General features: G+C 43.4%; 1 protein-coding gene across 2 annotated transcripts in view; it reads left to right on the forward strand.

Moving 5' to 3' along the window:
- The window catches only part of sif (guanine nucleotide exchange factor still life), a 945,217-nt gene that overhangs the window by 375,194 nt on the left and 553,671 nt on the right, over window positions 1–16,352 (forward strand). For both annotated transcript variants that reach the window (XM_080278922.1, XM_080278921.1), the window contains exon 3: window positions 4,572–4,788. In XM_080278922.1, the coding sequence (XP_080135048.1) occupies window positions 4,679–4,788 (110 nt within the window). In that variant the 5' untranslated portion in view covers window positions 4,572–4,678. The remainder of the gene's footprint in view (window positions 1–4,571; window positions 4,789–16,352) is intronic.

Here is a 16,352-nt window from a genome sequence, read left to right on the forward strand (position 1 = left end):
GATCCATTCCGTGAGTGTGGTATCTGTTTTTTGAGAGCCGCTTCAGCCCGATGGTGTATTTTTTCCTCTTTATTCTTCCTGGTTTCAGACGATTTTATTCAGCGTAGAGGAGGGGTAAGATTCCTTCATTAAATCCTTCACTGCCAGACGATTTTTTTAGCTGGATAAAATCGTCTGGAGGCAGCAAGAATAAAGCGAAAAAAATAAGATTCTGGATTGAAAATGATAAGACAAGGATAGTAAGGATAGTAAAGGAAGGAGAAGAGCAGTAAGGGAGAAAAAGGTTATCGTGCTGAAGAGGTTGAATGTATATAGGGTGAGAATTAGGTGTAATTAAAAGAAATGGAACGAAGAGGGGAAGGGAAGGGAAGGGCGGAGAGAGAGAGAGAGAGAGAGAGAGAGAGAGGTAATGGTTGATGACGATGGAGATAAGGGAATAGAGATGAGTCAGGGTGAGAGGAGTGAGACTAGGTTAGGGGGTGAGGGAGGGGAGAGAGGGGAGAGGGCGATAGGTTAGGTGTGAGTGGGGGATGAGGGGAGGGGAGGGGAGGAGAGGGGAGGGGAGGAATGGTGTGGAAAGGGAAAGAGTCAAGGTGAGGGGCGGGGCCAAGTGAGAGGGGGGAGGATAAGAGAGGGTGTTCAGGGTGAGGGGGAAAACGACTGAGGAGGGAAGAGAGGGGAGAGGGAGATTAAAAAGAGGGGAGGGGATGGAGGGGAGGGGGAGATGAGAAGGGAAAGGAGGGGGGGTGAAGGGAGAGAGAGGAAAGCGGAAAGGGAGGAAATGACTAGAATGAAGTGAGGGGAGAGGGAGGGGGATGAGGGTAGGTGGGGTGAGGGGAAGCGAGGGTTGTCATACTAAGCCGGTTCACTTCTGACGACACACATCACCTCCCCTGACATTAATCCCTACACACACACACACACACACACACACACACACACAGGTATATATATATACGGTATATAAACATACTGACATGCACTCGCGCACACATGCATTCATTCTTACATACGGATATATATATATATATATATATATATATATATATATATATATATATATATATATATATATATATATATGTGTATATACGGACATACATGCATGCATACATACACACATACACTACATACATACATGCTTCTCTGAACTGTCTGCTTACATCCCTCCACCTCCACAACTGGCGCGTAGCACCAGACTCTCATCCTTTTTCTGTCCAACTCTCTAACGCAAGAGTTAACCGTTACTCCCAGTCCCTCATTTATGCAGTAGGTCAATTCTGGAACTGTCTCCCTCTGTCTGTATTTCATACTGCCTGTGATCTCCAGTCTTTCAAACGCTGTGTCCAAGCATCTCGAAATGATCGGATCTTTAATTTGGCTGTCTGTTATCTTGTTTTTGTTTTTTCTTGAAGGGAACAATTATAAGTAGCCGCAGCGAGAAATGAACGCTGTGGTGGGGCAGCCGGTCATCCGGGGATTCCCCCACTGTAGCCATATCCACATGTCACCGACCATAGAGGTAGGATGTCACCGACCATCGGCCACCGCTGCAGCCCCGCTCCATGATCCTTACCCTGTGTCTCTTGCTTTCTCTTTCTCTCTCGGTTTCTATATAAACTGCTGTATTTCCGAAACTAATTATGAAATTATTATGACTTTTGTTCCACACCACCACTGAGGTAAAAATCAAGGAGAGTTTTCTGTATAAAGTTTCCCCCCCCCTTGTCTGAGGGCAGGTCAGTTCTGGCGAGTGTATAATTATAGGTCAGGCGGAGGTATCGGCAAGGCCGCACTCCCCCGCTCATATGCCACATTTAGGAGGGGGGGGAAACCTTTATACAGAAAACTCTCCTTGATTTTTACCTCAAAGGTGGTGTGGAACAAGTCATAATAATTTCATAATTAGTTTCGGAAATACACCAGTTTATATAGAAACCGAGAGAGAAAGAGAAAGCCAGAGACACAGGGTAAGGATCATGGAGCGGGGCTGCAGCGGTGGCCGATGGTCGGTGACATGTGGATATGGCTACAGTGAAGGAATCCCAGGTCATCCCGGCTGCCCCACCACAGCGTTCATTTCTCGCTGCGGCTACTATAGTGGGCTCCTGGCCTTTGGTTCCTTCTTCCTTGCATAAAATAAACGCATACCTAAGAGTATACATACATACATGCATGCATACATACATGCAAGTGCACACATACACAACCTGGTACATGGGGACACGCTTATACATATATATTATACACGTTCATATAGGCGACGTACTTTTATAAACACACTGAGATACACCTGAATGCACACACACAACACCGCTTTGGATTAACCAGCATCACATGACAGGAGGCGCCACAGCCCCTCCGTCAGCTGTCACTCTGCCACCGAAGTACAACGCTGGGCCATGTTTGTGTGTGTTGCTATAATGATGGTAAAGGTAACATGAAAGTAGATGGTTGCAGGGGTTTGTGGCTTGCTGAGTGTGAAAGTTAATGAGGTGTTAAAATGCGGAAAACAGGAGGAAAACTTTCAAGGGAGAAGTATCACATTCCCAGCTGATGTAACGTGTTTCTCGTGATGGATTAGATACAGTTGCTAAATATTATGGCAAATACATGACAACTAAGGACAAAGGGAGCAACATTATTCATGGATTTTACGTTGAAGCTGGACATGGAGAAGAAAACATGTAAACCACGGGCTAATCAGTAGGACAACACTCCACGTTCACTTACTCAGCAGTGCATCAGTGGCGTGAGTGGAGTACAGGGACGAGGCACAGACAGAAGCCTCCTTAGGAATGGTAGATTGATTTATGCAGCTTTTGAGTCAGTAAGAGTTATATTAATTTTTTCACTAGATTAAGGACTGGATTATTTGAGAAATTTTATTTTAAAGAATTTATATATCGTTAATTTTATCCATCATATAGTTTGTCCAATTCATGAAGCGAGATTCATTTTGTTTTTATCATGAACTGGGCAGCAAATTTACCCACCTCATGAATGGGTTAGCTATGAATTGTGCAGATCTGTAACTTGGCAATTTCACAAACGGAACTAACACATATACCGTATTTCTATTGTACAGTATACACTTTTTCCCTTTAGTCCTGTCCTGTCCAAATCCATGTCAGTTTTTCATTACTGCATGGTGTTCCCGCTAACTTTTGTCTTGTTGGCTTCGGCTGGAGGGTTTAGTGGGCTGGGTGAGAGAGCCTTCTTCTTCACTGTCCCTGTTTAATTCTCCCCTTCACTTCGAGGACGTCTTTATTACTCCATTCTTGCTCTCTCCGGACTATTCTATTCAGTCCAGGAGAGCATATAATGAACTGAAGGGATTACATGCAGCCTTCACTAACCCCCTTATTACTACATGTTCTTGTAATCTTTGTACCATTGTTTGGCGAGAGGAGGAGAATTGAAAATATGTAATTGTAGCGAGGTAGTATATCTTGTTATGCCCTTATACTTTTAGACAGGATGATGATGATGATGATGATGTATATTTATGGAGTTGTTGTTGATGATGATTCCTGCCACTAACTAGCCTCTCTCTCTCTCTCTCTCTCTCTCTTTCCCGCTGCGGCAAAGATGGTGGAGCGGTGGTGGGTGGCAGTGTAGTGGTGATAGTGTTGATTGATGGTGACATTCAAGTTGATTATAACAATGCTTCCTCTACCTCATCAACATCGACTCTCACCCATCCTGCCGCGGAGACGATGATGATGATGGTGATGATGATGATGATGGTGATGATGATGATGATGATGATGATGATAATGATGATGATGATGGTGGTGGTGGTGGTGGCGGTGATGGTAATGATGATAATGATGACGATAGTGATGATGGTGATGGTAATGATGATGATGATGATGATGATGTATTTGATTATTGTCATGTGTTAGATGTTACTCCGTTGCATATAATGTTAAATATGATGCCGTAATACTTTTTTTTTTTTATTCCGTTCAGTTAAAACTCTGCCTCTCTCCCCCTTGTGTTGGAGATATGCATAATAATAATAATAATAATCATCATCATCATCATCATCACCATCATCTTTTCTCTTCCTCCTTAACCTACAGTTCCCACCCCCACCCTGGATCAGAGATGGTGTTGAGGTACGCCAGTGTAGTGATGGTGTGACTGGTATTAAAATTAATCCTAGTGTTAAATGGTTCCTTGTATAAACCTCTTCCTGGTATTACATGGTTTATTCTGGTGTTATATGGTTCCTTATTTTAACTTCTTTTTGGTATTACATGGTTTAATCTGGTGTTAAGTGGTTCCTTGATTTAACACTGGTTTTATAGGGGTCCTTCTGTATTGAATGGTTCCATTTTTCAACCTATAATTTTCCGGTATTGTGTGGTATTATTTGGTTCCTTCCGGTATTAAATGGTCGTCTGTGTGGTATTACATGGTTCCTTCTTTCAACCCATAATTTTCTTGTATTATGTGGTATTATTTGGTTCCGATATGAAATGGTCCTCTGTGTGGTATTACATGGTTCATTCTGATGCTAAATGGTACCCTGTTTTAACCTCCTCCTCTCTCTCCGCCCTCAGAGATGGTGCTGCGGTAGGTGTCGGTGGTGCGTAGTGATGGCGGGGAGCAGACGGCACTGAGGGAGGCAGGTAGGTAGAGGAGGCGGGCCGGTGGAGCTCCAGGCAAGATGGGCAACAAGCTCTCCTGCTCCTGCGCGCCGCTCATCAAGAAGACAGGTTACCGCTACGAAGACTCGCCATGGAACCCTATGCGCAGGAGAGATGGACACTTGCTCAGGTGGGTGCCGAACGAGCTGGGGGTGAGTAGGGGAGCTGGGGACGAGTACGAGAGTTGAGGACGGGTTGGGGACGAGTAGGAGAGTTGAGGATGAGTTGGAGGCGAGTAGGAGAGTTGGGGACGAGTTGGGGATGAGTACGAGAGTTGGGAACGAGTTGGGGAAGAATTAGGGGGTGGGAAGGAGAGTTGTGGACGAGTTGGAGGTGATTAGAGAGTTGTGGACAAGTTGGGGACGAGATGGGGTAATTAGAGAGTTGTGGACAAGTTGGGGACGAGATGGGGTAATTAGAGAGTTGTGGACAAGTTGGGGACGAGATGGGGTAATTAGAGAGTTGTGGACAAGTTGGGGACGAGATGGGGTAATTAGAGAGTTGTGGACGAGTTGGAGTGAGTAGGAGAGTTGGGGATGAATGGGAGAGTTGGGGGGAGTAGGAGAGTTGGGGATGAATGGGAGAGTTGGGGGGAGTAGGAGAGTTGGGAACGAGTTGGGGATTAGTTGAGGTGATTAAAGAGTTGTGGACGAGTTGGGGGTTGGAAGGAGAGTTGGGGTGTAAGTAGGAGAGTTGGGGTGATGAGAGTTGTGGACGAGCTGGGCGCGAGTTGGGGGTGGGAAGGAGAGTTGGGGACGAGTTGGGGGTGATTAGAAAGTTGTGGACGAGTTGGGAGTGGGAAGGAGAGTTGGGGTGTTGTAGGAGAGTTGGGGACGAGTTGGGGTGATCAGAGAGTTGGGGACGAGTTAGGGACGAGTAGGAGAATTAGACCGAATAGGGAAGTTACAGATGTGGGAAAAACAGGTGAACGTGTAATGGACCCCAAAGCACTGAAGAGATAGACATTTGCCCACGTGTTTTGCGGACGAGTAGGGGACGTAGAGGGACGAGCAGGGGACGAGCAGGAGAGATAGAAATGCAAGAAGACGAGTTGAAGGTGTAGGAGGACGAGCTGGAGAGGTAGAAACTAATGGGAAAGTGAGAGTAACTGAGAAAAGAACAGAGCAGAAGGAATGGGCACATAGTCTGGTGTGCAACGGATGAGTTAGGAATAGAAAGGGGTGAGCTGGGGAGGTGAGGAAGCATAAGGACGAGTTTGAGGGATGAGGAAATGATTGAGAAGGCAAGAGGACGAATTAAGGATTGGAAGGAACGAGTAGGATGGTGAGTAGAGGATGCAAGGGGACGAGTATTGGAGCTGGGGATAGAAGATTTGGTGCAGAAGAAATGAATACTTCCCCAGGTTGGTGGACGAGTTCAGGGCGAGTAGGGGAGGTGGGGTTGTAAGGAGCGAGTTAGGCAGTGGGTAATAAGGGAACGAGTGGGGGAGTTATATATTTAAGAGGACGAATGGAAGACGAAATGGGGAAAATCTGTAGAGGAGGGAATGAATACGTATTGGATGAACAGAGGACGAAGAAGGAGAGTTAGGGATGGACACTTAATCGGACGGTGGACGAGTAGGGGAGGATGGGGTGCAGGAGGACGAGCTGGGAAGGTAGAGAGCAAGTGGGAAAGCAGAAGGAGTAAATGAGGAAGAAAAACTGCTGGAAGATGAGAAAATGGATGTGAAAGTAGAGGACAAGTGAGGATGATGGAGGGATTTGTGGATGCAGAGGGACGAGTTAGGACGTGACGATGCATAGGAATGTGCCGGAACTGCAGGAATACCAGCCGGGGAGGTGGGGAAATATGAGGACGACTTGGGGGATTTGCACAGGGATTGGGGATGCATGGGACGACTGAGAGGAGTAAGGGGACGAGTTGGGAGGGGTTGGAAGAGGACAGATAGACTCCTGGTTAGGTTGGGAACGAGTTGTAAATGAGTAAGGGGGATGGGAAAGCACTCCGAGCCATCCAACTTGTACGTAGACTCTCATCTTAACAGTCGCCTCTAATTGGGTCAGGTTAATTTTCCTCCCGTTAATGATATGGCAGTCTGTACTACTGCAGGGTCACTTTCTGAAAGCTGATTGTGTGGGGAGAGAGAGAGAGAGAGAGAGAGAGAGAGAGAGAGAGAGAGAGAGAGAGATGACGATAGAACATTCTCGGCCTGAAACTGGTCTCTAAAAATGAACACAGTTTTAATGTTCGGGAATTACATCTTCCAATTTTTATCATCAGTTTCCTCCGTGATAGTTCTGCTTCCATACAAATACTGCAGCATTTCTTCACACAAAAATTGCAGTGTATCTTGTGTACTGATTGTTAATAAATATATCTTGTATACTGATTGTTAACACTGTGGCAAATCATTCTTCTTATAGTAACCCAATTTAAGGTCTGGATTAGAGAGGTAGCGCTGGGTTGTGGAAATGGGTGAGGGAATGTGTGGAAAACAGGTAAATAGATAGATAAGGGTGGGAGCGTTCACCCTATTGTTTATGGAATCTCTCTCTCTCTCTCTCTCTCTCTCTCTCTCTCTCTCTCTCTTTCAGCATTGCAATTATGGATCATTATTAACATCTTTATTTCGATTTTGATTTTTTTTAAATTCTTACCGCCAGACGATTTTATTTAACTTGGAACAGCTCTCCAGTAGCGAAGGGGTTAAGGAAGGCTTTATGTAACTCCTTGGAAGTCTCTGTAAAGCTGAAAGAAACGGTCTGGTGTTAGATGTATTACAATATAAAATACGTCATCGGAGTGGTGTTTACCCTTTCAGTACGATTTCTCCCCCAGCCGCTCAACTTGGGAGATTTTTCGAACGAGAGAGGGAGAGAGAGACACTTCTTCTAGTAGCAAGATAATTATAATTATAATAATAATAAAACTCATGATATTGAATGGGGCCTCATACGTTGCACAATACAAGGGTCCGTATTCTCATCAGCTTAACACCCTTTATAGCACCTCTTCCTTACTATTTCATTTCTGCATAAAGATCAGTAACATCTTTTTGTGTCATTTTGCGAACTGTGTCGAGAATTAAAAGCTGTATTTAAATTCCGTAACTCTGCTTGGCGTCGGAGATTTTGTAGCTACTTTCTTGTCGGTGATTCATTTTTGCAGAAGAGGATGCTGAGGTGAAGTGTGCAGAATTAATCGCTAAGGAAGAGGCGTTACGAAATCTCCAAAGCCACCTGGAATACGACACTGTAATTGATCCAAATCGTTTTACTCATTTACTTTTAGAAACCATAGCAATACAAACACTACCATGTTTATGCAGTTAGTATCTTATTTCGCTTAATGCCCAGACAGTTTATCAGTTCACCTAGGTTTACAATATATTCTTACATAGGCTAGTGTGTGTTTGGAAGTTTGTGACAGAGCGAGGCTTGACTTATGTTCGCATTAACCTACAGTACATTCAGTTGAGGGGGAGCCGTAGTGTTAAGATATCTTTAGTTGTGTTGTAATATATAGGGAAGCCACAACATGCAGTTAGCAAATGCATACTTCCCTTGTCATTCTTTGTTTGTCTTTGTAATTATATTGGTGACCAGGATTACCAGCTGTTCGGCCGCTAGGTTCCTAGACCTGTAATCCTAAGCTGTAATCCGCCTTCCTGCGAGTCTGGTAGTCGCAGAAATTGCTTGCAGGTGGTAAAAATCGTCCGAGCAGTATTAATTTCAGCGCTAACCGCTAATTTTTGTGTAACTACGTTATGCTTTATCAACATCAAGCGCTCCGTAGTATGTACACGTATTTTAGTTATGCCACACGTATTTTAGATAACGCTAGACAATTTTATGTAATTTGAGCGCAGTACTAGCAGGCGAAATGAAGGAAATGATGAAGATTTGGAGTTTTTAAATGACTGATGTTTTTGTTGTCAATGCGAGGTGGCATCACCGATTGTCGGAACAAAGCTAAGGAAACGTTACCAGACACCTCTGGAATCGTAGTTGTTGGTTATTATTTTGCAGCTTAATGTATATATAATGCTAAATAGCTGCCCATAACGTCGTATAATAGTATTATCATGAGCAGTCATACAATAGACAAATTGTTAATCGTGCCTAGACAGCGAAAATCTTAAAAGTAAAAATGTGTTCACTCGATTAACGTTATATCGGTGTGGGAAGACCCGCAGAAATTGTTTTCGTTATTTCTAACAAATTTTGAGTTTATCTGCACTTTTACTTCTTGCTAATGCATTCCAGATTGATACTTGCTCATGACTCATCCATTGACCTATTTTTGCCTATATTTCGTGTAGCGTAATCTATAAAGAATTGGTAGTGGCTAACTTACTGATATGGCAATAGTGACAAAGATGGACGTCGTGTGGGTAATGTGTGTTGTTGATGCTGTGTTATTCCGAAGTGTTTGGCGATTCTTATTGTCAGAACTGGGAATTGAGTGTCACCCAGGCAATCTTCAGTATTCCCTGCATGCCAAATGGTAAGTGTAGACGGTAGAAGCTGTTGATTATTCCAAAAATACCCTGAAGCCTGCGTTCACTCACTAGTTCCTTGGTTCAGCGTCTCTTTAAATCCATTCATGTTCCTTACGTCCGTGACTGAAGCCCTTTAATTTTCAGTCATAGCCATCTAGCCGCATTCGTCCTCCTCTGTAATATGCTACGCCTGTAATATACTACGCTTGTATCGTTGCTTCAAGCGTTTTGTATTTATTTTGGCAGTGGTTGTGGTATAATTCTTGCCTTGTGTTTTGGAATCGTAATTACGTCGGCTAAGGAGGCTTCATGGCACCTCCTCCTTACCACTTTTAATCACCACGTGGCACGTTAGTATTTATTTTATATTGTTCTTATCGACATCAGAGCGTTGTAAAGCGTTAAAAAAGAATATTAAGGCTAAAGAGACAAAACAGGAGATATAATTCTCTTCATTGGGCGAGAATTTGGACCTTAGCACCGATCCGCACTGCCAGACGCACAACCAAAATCAAGCCATACTATGGTAATATGTTTTAGTTATTTCTGTTACCTCCAGACGGTTTTGTTATACTTCCAAGAGACCATTTGTAGTGATGATGTTAGTCTTCTAAACCCATTCACAAGCTTTTTTGTCATCGTACGCTGAATAACATCGTCTGAAGGTAGAATAAAAAAAATTAGCCTTGGATTGAAGGGATTAATTAAGCTTTCAGACCCTTTCCTTTATTTTTGTGATTTTATTAAGCTTGTCAGAGAGTTTGTGGGGGAGTTAATTATATACTTTTTAAACCATTTCAGCACCCAACACCACACGGTAATTTTTCATTAGTAAGTGCTTACGCAGTATAGGCTACGTACAGCATTATTTGCATCCGGGGAGGAATCACGGTCATTAATAATTATTGGGTGCAAGTAATATTAGCCTGATATCACTGAATGGGTAAGATAAATAACTTACTTTGTTACTGGGGCTTTGTTTAATCTGCAGGTTCTCAGTATTTACCAGTTAGTTAGTCATAGTCTACAGTATGTTAGAACTTTTTTTTTTTTCTACTTTTGGCTCGGCTTTGGTCAGACTATTAGTAGGCGTCCATGGTGTTTAACACGAGAACATAGTTATACAAGAAGATTGGCAATAGCAAGGAGTTTCTAGGAATTTTATTATAATTTTATGCTATCCTAACTGAAGTTGATTCATTTAGCTGTGGCGAGTGCAGTAGTGGTAGGCAAGGTTAAATTAACTCCTTCAGCCTGAGAACTTGCTATTCTGTTTTTGCTTATGCTAGGTGATTTTTACTGAACTTACACATTAGCTCCCAGGGTTCCTGTGTGAGGCTTATAGTCGCGATGCTCATAGGCCGCTGCCCCGGGGTTCCCTTGTTCATTAACTTTTGAAAACATCCAGTTCCGTCCAATACTGAGGGCACTGGGCGCAAATGGGTTAAAAAAAAAAAAAAAGGCCTGTCGGACTAAAGAAGTTAATGTAGCCTATTTATCAGGGTTAACATGACAGGTAACTACTGGATAGTATGACTCCTGGCATGAGCCTATTAGCGACATAAGATTCAGTAACTTCAAATGCATGCTGAAGCTGTATATTATTAAAAGTGATAGTGATAGCATTAGTGCATGTTCATAATGAATCATGGTTACACTGAAGCAAATTTTTGTAAGGGTATGTGAAGTCAGTATGCTTAGCATCCTTGATAGTAACCCTGCAGTAGTCTAAGATAGCAATAAAGGTTTTAGAAAGCTTGAAATGATCTGTCCAATAATTACACTATAACTGGGATTTTTCATCTCTTAAAACTAGTTGGATTATTATAGGATGAAAAGAACTGTGCATACTGGTGCTGGTACGTGTTATGTTTTCCATTAACAGTAATGAACTGTCTGTTTTGCTGTTTGCACGTAAATCCGAATAAAAATAGCAAGTACCATACTGTGCTAGTACCTTACCCAGTGATTACTGTTGGATTTATAGTGTGCCTTTATGGACGTGTATAACACCCTGTTGGGCCAATATTGACCTCAGACACACATTGTATGAGTCAAGTTTCGCTGACCAATCAGTGGCTCCCATTCTGCCCATGACCCAGTGGATGGCCACTGTATCTCAGAGGAACCATGGGGTAATCTTGAGTTGGGTATCAAGAGTCACTTGTGATAGGATTGTATAATCATTTTTCTGGCAGAATATGTACAGAATGAGAATCGGTTGCTGTCAGCCGTCTGCAAGTATGTCGGAGGCAGCGGAGTTGAATTCCTGCAACTTCCAAATGACTCATTTGCTTAAGATATTCGAAGAGAGTAGCTTTATCGGAGTTTTGGGTGAGTAGGATGCTACCCATCAGCTGGTTGACTGTGTTTTTTTTGTTGGTTTTGTCAGTCTCAGCAAAGTGTAGTTTTCCAATCTGTTGAGTATACGATTAAAAGAGCGTAATCGGTTCCACGTAGATTTGCTCCTCTGTGCTGTTGGTGTGTCAGCCACTGATAGTCCTGTTAGTAAAAAATGCAGTAATAACCAGACCAGTGAGTTTTCAGTTGACTCTCTGGGTGTTCCTTACGTGCGCATATTAAGTTTGTTTTCAGCCACCCATCAAGTATCGTACCGGTATGTACTGTACTTGTAGGCCTAATGTTCCAGCGATGTTGCTTTGTTTCTTCAGCGACGTAAGTGGGGCCATAGTACCTTAGTTATCGTATTTTAACTGGGGGGCCACTGACCGGGAAAGGTTGAGAATCACTGCTGTAAATGAGGTGTATATTCTTTACTTTCCCAGTATTTTGTAGCAGATGAGAGTGTCATTTATAGTTTACTCGTTAACTTGTAATCACTGCTTTTTCAATCTTAGTCATGATACGTGCGCACAATTTTACTTTGCTGGAGTCGAAATGCTGTAATATTATTGTTTTGGTGGTGTGCAATATGGCGGGGATTGCCGTCATTTTCGGCCTTTGTAGTAGGAATCATCCATATATTATAGAGATCAGTGGTTGACTCCTTCAGACTGAGGATGCCATTTTACGATTTCGTTGACAGGAGAGATTTTTCGAGCTGAGTATAGTCTTTATTAACTATTTCACTAAAAAAGGTTACCGATGAACTGAAAATCAGGTGGTACTGTACTACGAGCAAAGGAAGAGAGAGAGAGAGAGAGAGAGAGAGAGAGAAAGAGGTGGGGGAAGTCATGGCAGTGAAGGCTTTAATATCTGACGGTTTTACGTGACCTCACCTGGCAGGCGGAGGGTCCATTGGAGGTGGTGGTATGAGGGGTGGTTGTAGAGTGGTAGGGAGGTAGGGAATGTACAGGCCTCAGTAAATGTTATGGTGATACACGTAGGCGTTGGGCAGCCGGTGTTCTTTAACGCTTTCAGTGCGGAGACGATTTTTTTTTTTTTCATACTGGTGACATCAAAATACTATAATTGTGTGTGTGTGTGTGTGTGTGTTTATTTGTATGCAACTGAAGCAAACTTGGTCGACGTTAGAACTATATATATGCCATAAAAGACAAAAGTGAAGTGCAATAGGCAATCGCTGCAAAAAATGTGCTAAGAAATTTCACTTGCCACATAAAATACCAGTCTAAAAGCGTTTCCTGGGGAGATCGCCATTTACCTTTGCAAAATAAATAGGGAAGATTTCTAACCCTTGTTTCGGCCCTTTTATATCACTTTTTCGGACACGTAGGAAATTCGTGTCTAGTACAGGTATTCTTTTTATGGAATTCGTGGACAGTATTTTTCTTTTCCGTGTGGGGAGTAGTACGGTATTTTTCTTTTCTATCCCATTTTTATTTTTCTTTCCCATCCCAAGCGATACCAGTTCAGTATTTTGCAAGAGTAGTTTTTGGTCCATAACAGCTTTTGGTACCCGCGGTGATTACGTACGTGGAGTGTTGATACATAGACCATGACAGGTATAGAGCTGGTTGCTAATACTCTCCTACACACAGGCTTACTGCCATCCCCGCCTACACCACACACACACACACACACACACACACACACACACACATGAATAAGCTGCCTCACGTACCTTCCCACACACTGCAGGTAACACCCACGACTCCCACACACACAAACAAGCACGTACACAAACACCAGAGAGCACATTGAAGCTCTCATACATGCACATCTGTATGCAAGGACACACACACACACACACACACACACACACACACACACACACACACACACACACACACACACACACACACACACACACACACACACACACACACACACACACACACACACACACACACACACACAGTTCCCAAGCATTAGAATAGGCTACTTCCCGGAAAACAGAAACGCCGAACGTACCGTACGTTGTTTCATTATTGCGGTGTGGGTTGCGCTCTCTCTCTCCATCTGTGTGTGTGTGTGTGTGTGTGTGTGTGTGTGTGTGTGTGTGTGTGTGTTATAACTACAGAAACATTCAGGTGAAGTAGGATAAATTAAGCTTGGCCATATACTGTACCTGGCGAAGGTTATTGTTTTGCCATTATTATTTTTCTTTGCATTTTTTTTTTTATACCTTGATGATATTATACAGGAAGGTATATTCCCTAAGGTAACCCAAGTACTTGTGCCAAATATAAATGACCTTGACCTAGTTCTGATGGTTACATACCGTACTCGTTTTTAGTGCAATAATTGTATATTTGAAATTGAAATATCTCAAGATCTAATTGAAATACAGCTATTTGGTTGAAAATCCTGTGATAAAAAAAGCTTACGAAGAATTTTGGCTGAATATTTTGCCATTTAGCGTAGTGGAAAGTACCGAATTAAAATCTGCCCAGTGTTTTCTTTGCAACGCATTTTAGAGAAAACCACAAAAGCTGAAAAGCTGTAACTTTACGGTTAAATAGATGTTCTCGCTTTCATTATCTGAAAGGAATATGGTTACAGTTAAGCATACAGTTTGCCAGTAATTGAGACAGATGTAAAATGTACCCATGCATACAATCAGTACTCTAAATAGTTACGGCGAAACTTCCTTATTGTGGCTACACAATAAGTAAATAGGTATCTGGTTTATTTTACAGTTGAAAAGTATTACGACGGACTAGGCTTATGTCGTAAGTGAATAGTGTGCAGTGTAGATAATGTGGGAAGATGGGTCAGCAGGGAATGAAATGAAAACACTGTATTGCCATCAGGTGCCGCCAAAGCCACGGCAAATCCTATTTTCACAGACCAACTCTCATAAAATGTTTTGTTCCCAAAAATACTGCCTCTCAAAATCCTGGCAGGCGAGAAGCTTCACGTGTGACAGTGATGCGTTGGATCTCACTCCCTGCCCCAGTGCCTCCCTCACTCACTCCCTGCCTCCCTCTTTGCCTCACTCACTCCCTGCCCCCTCTTTGCCTCACTCACTCCCTGCCCCCTCTTGTCTCACTCACTCCAGCCCCCCTCCCTCACTCACTCCTTGCCTCCCTCTTTGCCCCACGGACTCCTTGCCCCCCCTCTTTTCCCTCTCACTCCCTGCCTTCCTCTTTGCCTCACTCCCTGCCCCCTTTTTGTCTCACTCACTCCCTGTCTCCCTCTTTGCCTCACTCACTACCTGCCTTCCTCTTTGCCTCACTCACCCCTTGCCTCACGCATGCATTCTCTGCCTCCTTCCCTGTCCCACTCCGTACTTCACCCCCTGCTACACTCTATGCCTCACTTCCTGCTTCATTCCCTGCCCCACCTCTTCACTTCCTGCCTCACTCATTCCCCATCTGCCTTCATTATTCTCTCTCCTTGCTTACCACCTTCGCTCTTTGCCTGTCAGTCTTACTCCCTCCTTTTTGTCTGCACGTCTCCCTTCCTCCCCAAAGTTTTCCTTTACTACCTCCCTCTCTCTCCCTTCCTGCCTCCCTCACCCCCTAACCCTCTTCCTTCCTGCGTCCCTCACCCCCTAACTCTCTTCCTTCCTGCCTCCCTCACCTCCTAACTCTCTCCCTTCCAGCCTCCCTCACCCCCTAACTCTCTTCCTTCCTGCCTCCCTCACTCCCTAACTCTCTTCCTTCCTGCCTCCCTCACTCCCTAACTCTCTCCCTTCCTCACTCCCTGACTCTCATTCTTCCTGCCACTCTCCCCTGCTTCCATGCTTACCTACTTCTCTCTCTCTCTCTCTCTCTCTCTCTCTCTCTCACACACACACACACACACACACACACACACACACACACACACACACACACACACACACACACACACACACACACACAGAGCATAAGTGTGAGGGTGGAGGGAAGCAGTGCAGCGTGAGAGGCTTAGGGTGGTATTCTCGCCAGCTTAGGAGTCTCCGTAACACCTCTTCCATAGCGATTTGTTTTGCAGATTACACCCTAACATTGTCGTATATTATCGAATTTATTTCGACACGGTTTGCATCAGTAGTATACAGGAGGGTGTTGAGGGATATTGAGCTGTATTGAGGAGTATTGAGATGTATTGAGGTGTATTGAGGGTATTGAGGTGTATTGTGGAGAATTAATCGGAAAGGAAGAGGTGTTACGAATCTTCAAAGCCACTCAGAATAGGACCTTGAGGCTGCTTCTTGACCTTGTAGGTTAAGAAGGCTCCCCAGCACGACTCTCTCTCTCTCTCTCTCTCTCTCTCTCTTTGTTACATCTTTATTTGAAAGTTATTATTTTTTTATTGATCGTTTTTTGTATTTATTCTCATGTAATTTATGAAAACAGAACAGAACAAAAATAGGAGTAGAGTATATAAAACTCCCCATTTGATCTTTGTAAATAAATCGGTAAGGTACAGGTGCTTGAACATCCCTTAGTTGCGTTGCGAAAATACGAGTGTTAGGTCCGTGTTGTGGCTGATTAAGAAAGCTTCTTAGCACCTCTTCCTTGACGATTTATTTTTGGATACGGCTGGTTAATATCAGTTTGTATGATATTTATGCTGAGTAGGGAGGTATGAGGGTGATTTAAGTGACGGAGAAGTGGATAGTAAGGAGTAATAAGGAAGATAAATCGCTTAGGAAGAGGTGTTAGGGAGATACTTAGCTAGCACTTCTTGGTGATGGATCTTAATATTGCACCTCAGTATTTTCATCCACACAGTTGTCTTCTGGTTGGAATAGGACTCCTCGAAACACCTTTTTCCTAGCGACTTATTATGTCTGCTTTCCCTCAGTAGTTCCGTGTATGTTGTGAATTTTCAGCGAGAAATGAAAAGGAAAATATATATTGCTGAGGAAGGAG

This window comes from Coenobita brevimanus, chromosome 76 (assembly GCF_032717465.1).
Source record: "Coenobita brevimanus isolate Jiangsu-jjx chromosome 76, ASM3271746v2, whole genome shotgun sequence".
NCBI classification, from domain to species: Eukaryota; Metazoa; Arthropoda; class Malacostraca; order Decapoda; family Coenobitidae; genus Coenobita; species Coenobita brevimanus.